The 16,042-nt window shown below is 40.6% G+C and overlaps 2 protein-coding genes across 2 annotated transcripts in view; one reads left to right on the forward strand and one right to left on the reverse strand.

The window, feature by feature from the left end:
* The window catches only part of Shc4 (SHC adaptor protein 4), a 112,612-nt gene that overhangs the window by 39,656 nt on the left and 56,914 nt on the right, over window positions 1-16,042 (forward strand). Inside the window, exons 3-4 of the mRNA XM_004669736.3 lie at window positions 5,484-5,547; window positions 7,604-7,723. Coding sequence (XP_004669793.3) covers window positions 5,484-5,547; window positions 7,604-7,723 — 184 coding nt within the window. The remainder of the gene's footprint in view (window positions 1-5,483; window positions 5,548-7,603; window positions 7,724-16,042) is intronic.
* Eid1 (EP300 interacting inhibitor of differentiation 1) lies at window positions 13,669-15,274 on the reverse strand. The gene has a single exon (XM_045156609.1). The coding sequence runs from the start codon at window positions 15,201-15,203 to the stop codon at window positions 14,670-14,672; it is 534 nt and encodes a 177-aa protein (XP_045012544.1). The 5' UTR covers window positions 15,204-15,274; the 3' UTR covers window positions 13,669-14,669.

The raw sequence follows: 16,042 nt of genomic DNA on the forward strand, positions 1-16,042 counted from the left end.
AGATAAATCAGTGAGCTCTTGATTTAAATGAATGACCCTCCTTCAGTGAATAAAGTGGAGAGAGACTGAGGAAGAAACTCAGTGGCAATCTCTGGCCTCCACATACATGTGTATACACATGCACATTCATCTGAACCCACATCCACACAGATAAAAACAGAGAGAGAAAGGGAGGAGACAGGAGAAGGAGGAGGAGGAGGAGAGAGGGGGGGGAATAAGGAAGGGGCCAGATTTGGTGGTGCACATCATTAATCCCAGCACATTTGGAGGCCAAGGTGGGAGGATTGCTGGATGAGGCTAGCCTGAGACTACATAGTGAATTCCAGGTCAGTCTGGGCTAGAATGGGACCCTACCTTGGGGAAAAAAAATGAGATTTGAGCCAGGTGTGGTGGTGCACGCCTTTAATCCTAGCACTCGGGAGGCAGAGGTAGAAGGATCACTGTGAGTTCAAAGCCCCCCTGAGACTACAAAGTGAATTCCAGGTCAGCCTGAGCTAGAATGTGATCCTACCTGTAAAAAAAAAAAAACAAGAAAGTGGTGGTGGGGCTTCTGGAGAGATGGCTTAGCAGTTAAGGCAGTTGCTTGCCTGCAAAGCCTAAGGGCCCAGGTTCAATTCCCCAGTACCCACATAAGCCATATGCATAAGGTGCCACATGTGTATGGAATTCATTTGCAGTGGCTAGAGGCCACCATCTCTCTCTCTCTCTCTCTCTCTCTCTCTCTCTCTCTCTCTCTCTGCCTCTTTCTCTCTCTCTCATAAACAAATACATAAAATATTTTAAAAGATTTCATTTTTCTTCCTCCTGCAGTGCTGAGGATCAAACCTAGTATCTTACCCCTGCAAGGCAAGTGCTCTACCACAAAGCCACATCCCCAGTCCATGAACTAGGACTTAAATGACCACACTGCACATCAGTATGTTCTTTAACTCAGGGACAAAGTTTATAATATTATATTATTTTTCATATTTTGTCCAAGACTGTTGTTTTAAAAAGCCCTACCTTATCCCAAAGTAAAGGATAACAGTCTTTTAGATTAACAGATTCCATTTATTTTTATCTAAAATCAACTCATTTCTTTATTGACAATTTCATAAGGCTTAACCACTTGTAAAGTCTCTCAGTTATCAGTTTGTGGATGTAGATGTTCAGAGACCCAAATATGTGATTCTCTTATTAGTTGTGGAGATAGGACCACAGTACTTAGTGTATGTGAGTGGAAACTCACCAGGGATATGTGATACTTGAGGGGGAAGGTTCTTTCATCTTGTGATGGTATGATTAATGGTCTACATTTGCATCAGAACCCAAAAGTAGTACCATAGAGCAGAAAGAACAGCTCCACATGCCTTATAATTGCTGAGCTAGGTCCAGCTGCCACTATGCTTTAGATTTTAATTTAAATACATTCAAGTGGAAAGAGTGGTGCGAAAAGTAAGGGTAATTGTGGGCAGCCCTGAAAGGCTTTATTTGACCACCATGGGCCTGAGGTGCTGGTTTCTCAAAGGAAAGGATATGTTTTGTGAGCTGGGTGTACTTCTTTCCTGTAGGAGTGGGGGTGATGGCCCTTGATAACAGCACAAAGGGCATGGAAGCCTTTAGCTTTTCACTGGTCTGTGAGCTGTGACTACATTCATTGTGTGTCTCCATGAAGGCAGGCTCATGTTTAGTGTAAAGTGTCCTGCCTGAGGGCTTCTACAGATCTTTGCATGATTTAACTTTCACCAAGCGAAACAAAATTGGGACACATGAGCCACCCAGCCTTCATGTTCTGAAGGCAAAGATTTCAAGAAAGATGGTCCTGCCCTCCCTGGGCATGATCTGAACTGCATAATGGCACACTGATGTGGATGGAGTCTGAGTTTTGTGCCAAATCTCTGTAATGTGAAGGCCATTGCAGACATTCAGGAAACAAATCTGCCCTGGAGATTGGTAACTTATTTCTTTTTCTCTCTTTCTTTCTTTCTGTTTTTCTTTTTTAGTTTTTTGAGGTAGGGTCTTGCTCTAATCCAGGCTGACCTAGAATTCATTATATAGTCTGAGGGTGGCCTTGAACTCATGGTGATCCTCCTACCTCTGCCTCCTGAGTGCTGGGATTGAAAGTGTGTACCACCATGCCTGGCAGTAACTTATTTCTTTAAAGATGCATGTTGGAGATGAACAGTCAGTAAAAGTCCCTTGGGAAATATAGGCTAATTTGTTTTGCCTGAGCATTTTTTTTTTTACTTTTAGGAACCCTCTTGTTATCATTAAAATTCAATTTTCACTCCTGTTTACATGGACAAAATTGAAACCACTCCTTCACTGTGCTGTGTGTTTATGTGGGGGGGGGGTATGCGCGTGCACACGTGTGTGTGTGTGTGTGTGTGTGTGTGTGTGTGTGTGTAAGAGAGGGAGGGAAAAAGAACGAGAATGTATGGAACAATGCCTTTAATCACTGCAACTGGGCTCCTTGCTTGGTTTCATGTTGCATATTTTTTGCCTTTTCTATTTTCTGAAGAACTGCATTTCCACTAGGAAAAAAATGCCTTGCAGCTCATCTGCCATCAAATGTTCCACACTTGTTGTCTTGGATTTTGACATTGCCTTCCAAAGTTGAAAAGTGGGACAGAGTTAGGCAACACTGTGTGTGGAGGAGGGTAACTGTTTAAGGGTCAAAGACACAGAAAAAGTCTAACTTAAGAACTGTAGTGGTCAGAGATTAAGGAAGAAAGATGGCTTTGTTTAAAGATGATTAGTTTGGACTTTGGTGAGATAGAAAATCTTTTTGTGGTCTTATGGCAGAGGCAGGGTTTTATAGTCTTAAAAGCCAATCTTCAGATGCATTCTCATTCTCTTACATCAGCCCACTCCGCCCCTTCCCTCTCATGTGGCTCAAAAACAATAAACAAAGTGGCCACTGTTGGTGCTATGGGATGTCTCTTTCTCTTTCTCTTTTCTTTCCTTTTCTTCTTTTTTTCTTGTACAGGGTCCCAGGATAGAAATCTTCAGTATTTAAGCTCCAAAAATTCCTCTCTCAAAGAAGAGAGTTGCCAAATGTTTGTTAACTGCAGAAAACCTCAAAATGGCAAGTCAGCTCCAAAAGGCTTATGTAGAAACACAGGCTGCTTAAGCAGTCAGTAGGCACCTTGGGTCCTGGGAGAAAACATCACTTTTGGCTCCCAACTCTTCCTTTCTTCTTCTGCATTTCTTAAGTCAGAGCAGTAAAGGCTGGAGGGTGTGACTCAAACTCCATAAAAGCCATGGAAGTACTATTTGTTCTAAGAAATGGTACAGTCTGTGAGTCTTGGTCCTAGACTCAGAGAAAGACTTTTGTGAAAACAAGCAATAAAATGAATGAAATGCAGGCATCTATGTCTTCCATGACTGTGATTTGATTGGCTAACATTGATAGCAAAGGAAGCAGAAATGTGAGAGGTTATTTGGAAGCAGCAGATCTAAATAGAATGTTTTCTGGGAGGTGATGGTGGGAAAATAATCTTTTTTTCTCAATTTTTATTAACATTTTCCATGATTATAAAAAGTATCCCGTGGTAATACCCTCCCCCACCCACTTTCCCCTTTGAAATTCCATTCTCCATCATATCCCATCACCATCTCAATCAGTCTCTCTTTTATTTTGATGTCATGGTCTTTTCCTCCTCTTATGATGGTCTTGTGTAGGTAGTATCAGGTACTGTGAGGTCATGGATATCCAGGCCATTTTATGTCTGGAGGGAGCACGTTGTACGGAGTCCTACCCTTCCTTTGGCTCTTACATTCTTTCCACCACCTCTTCCACATTAGACCCTGAGCCTTGGAAGGTGTGATAGAGATGTTACTCAGTACTCCAGTCACTTCTTTCCAGCACTATGATACTTTCTGAGTCATCCCAAAGTCACTGCCATCTGAAAAGAGATTATCTACCCAAAGTGAGAGTAGCATTAATATAAGGGTATGAATATTAAGAGAAGTGCTTACTGGGCAGTTTGATAAGCATACTTAAAAAAATATGCATTTTTCCAGACATCAGCAGATGTTACACCCCTAGGGCTCATGACTACCCGTTTTAAGTTTTCAGTATCACGGATGTGTTTCCCCCCATGGAGCAGGTCTCCAGTCCAATTGGAGGGCAGTTGGTTTCCACCATGACAGACGTGCCACTATTGTACCTGTTGGCTCATTTGGGCTGGCTGACCAATTATAAGGCTTGCAGTGTCCACTGTTGAGTATCTTCACTGGTGGTATCTCTTTCTCCCATTGAACTACATGTAGAATGGCTTCTTCCAGCTTTCTGTCAGCTGTTATACATGGAGGAGGTTATCAGCTCAGTTCCAGCAGGATTTCTCAGTGGCCTTGCAGCCCAAGTATGTGGAGTCTTCAGCAATAGGGTCTTACCATCTATTCCTGGTGGGAAACCAAGGGCCTTGGCAATGGCCTATAATGTTTTGGGGGCATCGGGTACCTCCCTGGCCAATAACTCACTGGAGGTATCCCATCCCTGGCACTGAAAATTTTCTAACAACCATCTATGGCTCCTGAGTGTTCCATTGTCTGAAATGGAAAATAAACTGAATAAAACTGAATAAAGTATGCAAACAGGCTTATTTATTTATTTATTGGAGAGAAGGCCCATGGTTAATTTTGGAATCTTAAATTCAAATGCTTGTTTTTGTGTTGAGAGTATCACTGTGTAGCCTGGGCTGATCATGAAATGTTGGTGATCCTCCTGAATGCTGAGAACACAGCCACAGCTAGCATACCTGACCAAAAATAAAATTCTTTGGAAGCAAGTTAATGGGTGCAGGCTTTCTCATTCTTTTGAGGGTCTGGCCTCACATTCCATTAAGGAGAAACTGCTTACTTCAGTGGTACTTTTTTTCTCAGGAAGTGAAACATATAGTAAGGCAGAAAAACAAGTAAAGGAGGAAATTTGATATTGATTTTCTTCTGTCTCTGAAATTACATGAAAGTTCAGTGGCTTATAGCAGAAGCTCAGTCAATAAGGCCCCATTTGAAACCACCTTGAAGTTCAATGGTCTCTCAATCTTTTAAACTCCTTCTACTATCAGATTCATTTGTATGTAATTATTTTCAGTGCCAAGATAGTACCATGTTCTTATTCATAACAGCTCAGAGAAGACTTTGCTCGAGGTAAAATTGTGTCGCATTTCCAATGAACAATAGTTTGTCCATATTTTTGTGGTTGTTAAAAATCATCAACACAGCAAAATAAACCTGAAAATCTAAGGAAAAAAGATTAATTAAGTGAACAACAGGAGTCCTTGTAAAGCATTTTTCATAGTAGGGTACTGCATGGTCTTACTGTTTTGAATCACAAGAGTAAACATAATACTTTTTCCTGTGGGCTGAGGAAAGGTCATCTGTGTCAGCCTCACCATTATTGTCTCTGTATATTTTGATCATAATAATTTCCAACTTGTCTTGAACACTTCCAGTGTGTAGGTGGTATGCTAAGTCTCTCCACGGTTTCTGGTCTGTAGGGAGGCAATAAGTCGCCTGTGTGAAGCTGTCCCTGAGGCCACTGGAGCCATTAAAAAGCGAAAGGTAAATATTGCTGTGGGGTCCTTGTCTTGTGTTTTTCTCGCTATGGCAAAAATAGTATCAAGATAGTTAGTCTGTTCTAGGGGTTTTTTTTTCCATTTGCAATTCCTTTTTGCCTAAGAAATATTTATGGAACCCTGAGTATAGAGGTATATATAATAGGTATACAAATCAAACATATCCCTATGATAAGTCACAAACAAATATATTTTAACGCAATTATTTGCTATGCACACACTTTTACTATTTTATTAGGCTAGAGCAAACATACTAATGAGAAGGATGTGTTTGTTTTTACATAAAGAATTAAATTTTGGGGCTATAAAGATGACTTAGTGGTTAAAGCACTTCTTGAAAAGCCATCCAGGCTGGTTTCAATTCCCAAGTACCCACATAAAGCCAGATGCACAAGGTGGCACATGCCTCTGGATTATGGTTGCAGCAGCAAGATGCTATAGCACAGCCATTCTCTCCTCCCCTTCACATACACATAAATAAATATTTTAAAAGATTTAAATCTGTAAAATGTTTGATACTGAGGGTTGTAGAGCATCATCAAAATTTTTCACAGTTGATGGGTATTTTATAGTAACTAATGCTGAGAACACCACTTCACATAAATATTAGTGCAAAATGGCGGAAGTATGCTTAAAGCCATTTCAGAAATTATTGAAAATACTGCCCTAATCCCTAACCCAAATTCATTGAATGGTTTTGTCAGAGATTCAAATAGCAACTTGTTTTACAAATATCAAATTTCAAAATTAAATAATCTAACATGATATAATCCAAAGACGTTAATTTAAAACTTACATCTTAACAAATGCAATCCATAGATAAATTACTTTAACCTTTTATGACAGTAAGAAAATATTAAGTCTTTATTTTTTGTAATTAAATCATCATATTTTTATAAGAACAGACCTTTGCATGTACAATTAAGAACAGTGTGTTTTATAACATATGACAGTCTCAAGTATAGCCAAGGTGTTTTAGGCAGTGTGTGCCAGTGTTGTGTGGCATGATGGTGTTTGCAGTACCAAGTGCACACATGTGTTTGGGACCAAGGCTGTAGTGAAAGTGCACCATGTAACACAACTGCTACCAGAAACACCTTGGATGCACAATTCATTCATTTAAAATTGATTTGGTCATTGCACGTTCATAAACCTCTTACTGTTGCAATTTGGGGGGTGGGGTGGAGGGAAGGAAACTCAACATGGTCTAAGTGCTCTGTAACTCAAGGTTTAGTGTGGCCTATGTTAGGTAACATGTATCAGAGATAAATCTGAAGTTGCTCTCACTCATCACTCAAGTATTCCCACTGCACTTGACTTGTCTGAAATGGAGAGGTCTCCAGTGGCAGAGTAGAGAACACTCCAGAGCTTCCAGTAATTAACATGAGGGTTCAGCCCTGGGTCTGTACTTGCCCTTGGGCACAGCACCCACTGCTGGAGATACTGTTCTTGTTCCTGGAAAGTGTGGATGCTCAGCCAGATGATTGTTTGCTGCCTTCTAATTTCAGTACGTTATAAATGCGTTGATCTTGTACTTTAGTGTTATAGGTTTTTTTTTTCATTCTTTCCTTTCTTCTTTGTTCTTTCTGTCCTTTCCTTTTTATTTTTCCTTCTCTTCTCTTCCTCTCTTTTTGAATTCTGTTTAAAAGGAGCTCATCTGGGGTTAACTTCATGGGGATGTGTTTATATAAAGCAAGCCTCCACTCCCAACATATGGAAAGAAGGGAAGTATAAGAAGTAATGAGACTTCATATTTCACTTATTAAAGGATGTTCTATGTTCTATTTTTTTTTTTCAGTTTTTCAAGGTAGGGTCTCACTTTAGCTCAGGCTGACCTGGCATTCACTATGTAGTCTCAGGGTGGCCTTGAATGTTCTAATTTTTAAAATGATTTTAACAACAAATCATTCCATCTTGTTTGATTTATGTAAAGTAAGTTCGAGAAGAAGAGAATAGGCTTGGCTAATTTTTAACATTGAAAAATTACCATTCTGTCTGTAACAAAGTCAATAACTTATAACATTGTTTTGTTATTTTTAAAGGTGCCAGTTAAGTTCCAATCAACAGTTCTTGGCAAAAGTAATCTTCAGTTTTCGGGAATAAATATAAAACTGACCATCTCAACTTGCAGCCTCACACTGATGAATCTTGACAACCACGAGGTAAGACAATGCATGCAGTCATAGATTAACACATCTATTTTTCTGGAACTATGTTGGTAAAAAAGAATAAAGTGACAGTGTATGCTTACAATTTAATAAATCATAAAGAGAAACAACCCACCCAAAACTTATGCATAACAATATTAGGATAACAGCATTACTAACCAATTACTGGGACATTTAACCTTACAAATAGCATGTTGTTACCTAATTGGCTTTATATTCACTAGGATCAAGGTAATCATAAATACTGTCCCTGAGGTAGTCATCCATTTACAGTACAGATGAGAGACAAAGAGGAAAAGTGGCGTGTGGATAATTATTGCAGTCAGGTTTGCATTGCTGTAAGAAAATACCCTACTAAGGGCCACTTGTGAGAAAAAGGGGGTTTATCTTGGCTTACAGACTTGAGAAGAAGCTCCATGATGGCATAGGAAAATGATGGCAAGAGTAGAGGGTACCTCCTGGCAAACATCAGATGGACAACAGCAACAGGAGAGTGTGCCAAACACTAGCATGGGGAAACTGGCTATAACACCATAAGTCCACCCCCCCCCTCAACAATACACTGCCTCCAGGAGTGTTTAACTCACAAATCTCCATCAGCTGGGAACCTAGCTTTCAAAAAACCTAAGTTTCAAACCACCACATTCCACCACTGGCCCCCGTAAACTTATAACCATACATGATGCAAAATGCAATGCATTCACTCCAACCTTAAAAGTCCCCATAGTTTTTATCAATCCTAATGATGTTCAAACAGTCCCATAGTCTGAGATCTTTTAACTGAGCCATAATATCAAAAAAATCCTTCAAAAACCCATAATGACATAGAATACACACTCACACTGCAAAAGATGGCATTGGGTATAGCAAAGACATATTCAACCAATACAAGATTTAAACAAGGCAAACATAACAACAAACTCTGTACTTCCAAGTCCAACAACTCTAGTCATTGACAAATGTCCAAGTCCAACAATTCTAACCTGACATGGTGGTGCACACCTTTAATCCCAGCACTCAAGAGGCAGAAGTAGGAGGACCACAGGAGTTCAAGGCCAGCCTGGGACTACAGAGTGAATTCCAGGTCAGCTTGGGCTAGAGTAAGACCCTACCTTGAAAAAACTAAAACAAAAACAAACATAAAAGGCTCTTTCTAGGCTGGAGAGATGGCTTAGCAATTAAGGCACTTGCTGCAAAGCCAAAGGACCCAGGTTCAATTCCCTAGGATTCACATAAGTGAGATGCACAAGGTGGCACATGCATCTGGGATTCACTTGCAGTGGCTGGAGGCTCTGACATGCCCATTCTCTCCCTCCCTCCCTTTCTCTCTCTCTCTCTCTCATCTTTCTGTCTCTCAAATAACTAAATTTTTTTTTTTTAAGTAAAGGCTCTTTCCATACACAGTCTGAAGTGAAGTGAATGGGGGAAGTTTACAAACAATTAGACTGTGCTATATATGGTAGGGCAGTCTATTCTCAGTCTAGAAGAGTATTTACTACATGCCTATAATCCCATAATCTTCCAGTCAAATAGAGGTAGGGAGAGTGGACACAGGGTAGCTTCTGATATACTCTTGCATAGCTCACATCTTTTCTGCACTGGTGGCATGAGATGGGATTATGTGTACATTGCTGGAACATGGACCAAAGTTGGAATCCCACTGATTTCAGATTCTGGAGCTGAGTTGGAGCCATTATGTAGGTCTGGGGGGAATGTATATTGGTGGTGGGGTAGGGGGAGGATATGTCACTGTGGATGTTTCAAGTAGCTTTATATACCACATGAAAAGGTCAGCTAAATGTCCAAGCTATGAAGGCCATGGAGAGTCTTTATCAATGTAGTATGAGAAAACAACTTACTAAATCCTTAAGTAAAGCTACTTATGGAAGATAAACACAAATACTAACACATGCCCTTTCCCACTAACAAGTTATGATTTAGCCTGAAAACAAACCCAGATTCAAACTTACAGATGTTGTGTGACTTTTCATGGAGAGATGTGAACAAACATCTATTAACTTCAGAATGGGCACCAGTGGCAGTTCAAAAAAATGATTCCATCCAAGTCCAGCTTGGTGAACTAAGGGAGTTGATTGGGCATGGCTGAGGAGTTACTTATAGAAGTATAAGTGACCCTTAAATAGCTGCATCACTAAAAAGTCCCAACTCAGTATGAGTAACAACATCATGAAAGCTGCAGCATCCCCTCCCCCTTCAGTTAACCTCTTTTTAGTACCCCGACTGTGTGGTAGAATTACATATACTTGGAGGGGGGTGGTACAAATGGAAGTGAGTAGCTGAAATCTCAGGTGAGGGTCTAATGACCCCACCCACTCTCTTTTTCCATGAGGAAACATCAATGGGCCCAATCTTGTGAAAGTCCTATGTGGATAGTTGCAGATACTCTGCTTAAGATGGCACAGTCATGGTATCTGGAGGATAGTGTTCCATAATGGAATAGTCATAGGTGACAGTACCTATTGTTTAGGTGAGTCACATTTATCATTGGTCACTGAGAATATTAAGTTCATAATAACCATTTATTCTCAGAAGTTTCACAGACACAAAGCAAAAATATGAAACACCTAATGCTTAAATATTACCATTTTGTGTGATTAGAAAAGATATTTTGGAAAAGGAAATTATAGGAATGTCTATATTTGCTTTAAAATTCAAGCATCACACTTTATTGACATACTTTTATAAAGTATGTCTTACCCATGGGGAAATACATTCCATGTCTCCAGCAGATGCCTAACACCTCAGATATAATCAAAACCTACAGATACCGTATTTTCTGTAGATCTTAGCAACCTCAGGATAAGATTGTTTAAGTCAAGATATTTCAGCACTTCATTTAAGGAAGCACTGTATGACTTCTCATTGATATATTCAAATTACTAGTATCATTACTCTTTTTTGTGGCCATTATTAAGGAAAATAAGGAACACTGTACTGAGATACTGTGACAGTGATCTGATAACAGAGGGATGATAAATGACTATTGGGTGAGTATACAGTATAGGTAAAAAATAATTTACATGTTGTGAGGAGAAAGATATGAGATTTCATCATGTTATTATAATGTTGTATAATAAAATATATTTCTGGAATTTTCCACTTAATATTTCAGATTGAAATTGACAATTAAAATGAAACTGAAGCAAGTAAAATCATGGGTAGACTACTGTGCATTTTAGGGTTTTAAGTAAAATTGTCTCAGTAGCTCCCACTCCCATTAAACCTTTACTCCTATCTACAACTGTCACCATCTCTAACAGCTGTTGATTTGATAAGGTAAGAGAATAAAAGGGTAGTTAAAAAATGGCTAGGTGTGGTGGTGCACACCTTTAATCCCAGCACTTGGGAGGCAGAGGTAGGAGGATCGCCACGGGTTCGAGGCCACTCTGAGACTACATAGTGGATTCCAGGCCAGCCTGGGCCAGAGTGAGACCTTACCTCAAAAAACCACTCCCCCCAAAAAAAGTGGCCAAGTGTGGTGGTGCTTGCCTTTAATCCCAGCACTCAGTAGGCAGAGATAGGTTGATTACTGTGAGTTCGAGGCCATCCTAAGACTACGTAGTTAATTCCAGGTCAGCCTGGACCAGAGTGAGACCCTACCTCAACCCCCCCCCAAAAAACAGAATACATAGGAGTAAACTTCTAATACATAGAAGCCAAAAAGGCAATGCAAACTGTCCAGAACACATACACAAACAAAAAATAATGGTACCAGTGCAATGACAAATGGTGAGTGCTGTGTGGCATCACAATGACAGCACTCAGGAAGTGACAAACAGAATGTCATTTCTGGAAGTGAAATGGATATGTTTGCCACATAGGAATAGTGAAGGAGGACTGCCAGACACTCAGTTTTTACTGAAAAACAAAAATTAAGAGGTTGGTCTCTAAGCAATTAAATTACTAGTATGACAAATTATCTGAATTTCATCCTCACCATTTATAAAGTAAATTTGATTAACCCTATTTACAGTTTAGAACCCAAGCCAGAGATTATGTATATCTATCCAATTTCTAAGATAATTAGTGGAACTATATTGATAATCTCAACATTAAGAAAAAGTAGCACTGGAGAGATGGCTTAGTGGTTAAGGCACTTGCTTGCTAAGCCAAAGGACCCAGGTTTGATTCCCCTGGATCGACCCACATAGGCCAGATGTACTAGATGGTGCATGCATCTGTAGTTCTTCTGCAGTGGCTGAAGGCCCTGGCATACCCATTCTCTCTCTCTCTCTCTCTAATAAATAAAATTAAATTTAAAAATTTTTTAAAAATCACTAAAAAAATTAGAAAGTCAGAAACCAAGCATGGCAGCACAAGCCTATAATTCCAGCTCTGGGGAGGTGGAGGCAGGGGGATAAATTCAAGCTACAGAACAAGTTCAAAAAGCAGCTTCAGCTACATGAAACTGTTTAAGGAACGTTAGAAAACATACTCTGATTTTCAGTAAGTATGATCAAATATTAATTTCAGTGGTCTCAGCTTAGTTTGCGTAGGTATGGATACAACAAGGGTCTCTTGCTGCTGTGAACAAGCTGGATGTCTGTGCCACTTTTTGTGACTGGCTTTACATGGGTGGCTGGAAAATTGAATCTAGATTTGCAGGCTTTGCAAGCTGGTACCTTTAACCATTGAGCGATCTCCCTAGCCCCTCAGTTTTGTTTGATTTTTAAATATTTTACTTATTTATTTGAGATGTGGAAAGAGGCAGAGAGAGGGGAAGAATAGGTATGCCAGTGCCTCCAGCCATGGCAAACTCCAAATATATGGACCATCTTGTGCATCTGGCTTTACGTGGGTACTGGGGAATGAAACCTGGGTCCATTGGTTGTACAGGCAAACACCTTGACCACTGAGCCATCTCTCCAGCCCAGCTTACTGTTTTTTTTTTAAATATTTTATTTTTATTTTTGAGACAGAATGGGCACACCAGGGCCTCCAGCCACTACAAATATCTCCAGATCCTTGTGCATCTGGCTTATGTGGGCCCTGGGAAATCGAACAGAGGTCCTTTGGCTTTGTAGGTAAACACCTTAACTGCTAAGCCATCTCTCCAGCCCCAGTTTACTGTTTCATAAGGTCAACAAACCAGGCTTAGTCAGTAGTAGAGCCCAGGTCTTTCTCTCCATGATGAAACGTTAAATACACTAGGAAGTGGTTTTGCCTCCTTCCCTCCCTAACCAGTCATAGAGAAAAACAATTTTTTGTAAACCTCAGCTTTTTGTGAGCCTATCTGCCCTGCCATCTTTGGCTAATGGTAAAAATAGCTTATCAGTTTATTGTGCACTGGAATTCTTGAACACCCCAGGAGTATTGTTGACTTACATTGACCATACAACTGCTTAGAGACATCTGGCTGCAGCTACAAGCTTAAGAAAGCAATAGGAAAAGAAAAGATGGAAGATACGGTAGGATTAAGCACCAACATCTTCTGTCTAGTTTCTTCCTCTTCTCTCCCTCCTCTGAACCAAACAAGTGTTCCCACTGATTTTGATAATCCTTGTTATGGTCCAGTCTTCAGCCTCCAAAAGCAAGATGACTGTGAAAGACTCAAGAGTTGTCCTATAGTACTGGATCTGTCCTGTCCTACCAGCATGGAGCACAATTTTAGTTGTCATGGTAAAAGACCTGTTCAAAACTAATTCTTCCTGGCATTGCCATGGATGCAGTTGTTACTTTCATGGGACTTTTAACATCTTTATAAAATAACCACAGTGTGCACATGTGATAGAACAGGTTTTCCTATCTACTTAGAGACTGGCAAATAATTTATTTAACTTCCAGAAAATTATTTGTCAATCAGGTATTTGAGACTGGTCCATTTCCCCTTAATTCCCTTTTCATTTTTATAGTGGATGCAATGATATAAGTCATAAAAATATTCAAAGTATGTATGCAAAACTATTAGCCAAGTAAAGTACACAGAACAAGAAATTTTTATTATTTTCAATGCTGGTGAATAAAGAATAACAAGCTTAGAGGAGGAGAGAGAAACTTCAGGTACCAAGGAGGATTTCTGGGCAGGTTTCAAACCTTCAAAATTTGATAGCATAACTGTTTATGCTTTCTTTTTACTCATTATTTTTACTAACAGTTCCTACATATGAAGTTTAAAGTCTTTCCACCTGTCATGTTAAACAGCAAGCAAAATTTCCCTACTATAGAAAGGTGTTAGAAAGTTTGTACTTTCACATACACTTAAATGTCTGAATTTAAACTTTTACAAATGGCATTTTGACTTTTAAAAAGTCACAGTAAAATTTCCTGAATTATAGATCGTACCTTTATAAATCATTTATAAATTTATAAATCATTTATAAACACATGTACAACAAAATTTTCCTATGCTCTTGGAAGCATATTTTAAGATAATAATACATGTGACACATATATAGACACATAGTTTGCTTAACCTTTTGTGATAATGAAGAATGCTCAACCTTAAACTGGTTTTGCTAATTAATCACTCTGACTTAGATCATAAAAAAAAGAACTGGGAAAGTTTTCTTAACAGGCATTCAGTCCAAATAACTCAAGGTCTCTTGTGGACATATTTTTTCTTATTTTATAATTAGATTCGTGTATTGGCAGTTTGTCTTGGCCATGATTTACTCTTGGAAAAACATCTTGATAGCGAAGCATATATGGAAGGTATCTGCCAACGTAAGGAAAATAAGCTCTAAAGCCAAAACCTTGTATGTTAGGGCATCCTTGGAAACAGATTTCCTAAGGGTCCTTTCTTTTTATGATTCTTTTCCTTTTTCACAGCTGTGCAGTCACTATTGCCTTCTTATTCGGAGAAACAAAAGCCAACTGTTCTTTTCTTGCACAGAACTATTTGGAATGAACCCAAACGATAGCGGAATGTCGGATGGCTCCCTCTCTCAAGTCGTTCCCTCCTCTTTTATCAGCAAGGAAACTACTCTCTATCAATGATCTCGTCACAACCGAGCTCTTCGGTCAGACGATTGACCACCATCAGTGAGAAAAGCTCTTCGATGAAAGCTAACTGATCAAACGGGGTCTTCTCGTAGTGCATCTGAAAGCCGCCCTCCAGGGCGGCTTCCCCGGCTCGGGAGGTTCTCAGAAACATCTTGTTGGCTTCCTCCAGGGCGGCCGAGACCCGGTAGCCCGCGCGGTTCAGGGGCTCCTCTTCGGGGAAGTCGTAGTCGTCCTCCCAGTCGTCAAAGTCGTCGCCCTCGTCCTCGCTCAGGAAGCCCGGGCCCGCGGCCTGCTCGTCGGGGCCGGGGCCGGGGTCGGGGCCGGGCCGGCGGTCCAGGCCGCGCCTCGCCTCGCGCGCCGCCCTCGGCTGCGCGGCCTCCTCCTCCATGGGGCCTTCCTCCCGGCTCCCGCCTACCTCCATCTGCGGAAGGTCGCCCTCGCCAGGCATCACGTCCATCTGCAGGTCACTGCTCTCTTCGTACAGCTCCGACAGCTCTGCCATGGCCGACATGGTGTTAGCGGGTCACTCTCGCAAAACGCTGTCAGCCAGAGATGGGCGCCGTGGGAGGGCTGCAGTGCGCGTGCGCGGTGGGCTGCGGCGGCGTGCGCATGCGCGAGTGCTTGGCGGTCCCGTCGTTTCCCCCCCCCCCCCCCCCCCCCCCCCCCCCCCGCCCCCGGCCGCTCTGGCTGGTTCCTTCTGTCCAGGCGAACTTCTTCCTTAGGTAGACTGTATACGCGTGCACTGCTTAGCACTCGGCTCACCTAACCATACTTCTAACGATGCTGGAAACTGCAAAATACACAGATCTGTAACAGCAGGATCCGCCCTATCCCCTCGGTCTCCTCCCCCAGGCACTCGCATTTCTTCCAAGGTTTCAGTTACATACAGATGTTCTAAGTCTACGTCTCCTAACCACGGTTCAGTTCAGCATACAATTAGTGACCCGTTTTTTGATTGTCGTTTTCAAAATTTAATATTCGCACTATATTTTTTTAGTTATAAAGAAAAATTTTCAGGAGCAAAAGTACTGCTATACGTATGTTGTTTTTTTCTACATAATTAACTTGGAAAAAGCCCTCAAGCAATGTGAAGTATTAGCTTTGTATTTTTTCTTGATTTGCATAAACATACCAGTTGACCTAACCATGGATACATAATTTGTAGCTATATTTATAAATTTACATACACGCACACAGTAGGCCAGTAAACAGACTTGTGCCAGTGTTTTTCTAGAATAAGGAAAAGTAGTATACTTTTTTAGTCACTCTATACATTTAAGCTGTAGTCAGCAGTACTTGGGAATATCCATACCTTTGTCACACATATGATTTTAAATTTATAAAACTCAA

Source organism: Jaculus jaculus, chromosome 8 (assembly GCF_020740685.1).
Source record: "Jaculus jaculus isolate mJacJac1 chromosome 8, mJacJac1.mat.Y.cur, whole genome shotgun sequence".
In the NCBI taxonomy this organism is placed as follows: domain Eukaryota; kingdom Metazoa; phylum Chordata; class Mammalia; order Rodentia; family Dipodidae; genus Jaculus; species Jaculus jaculus.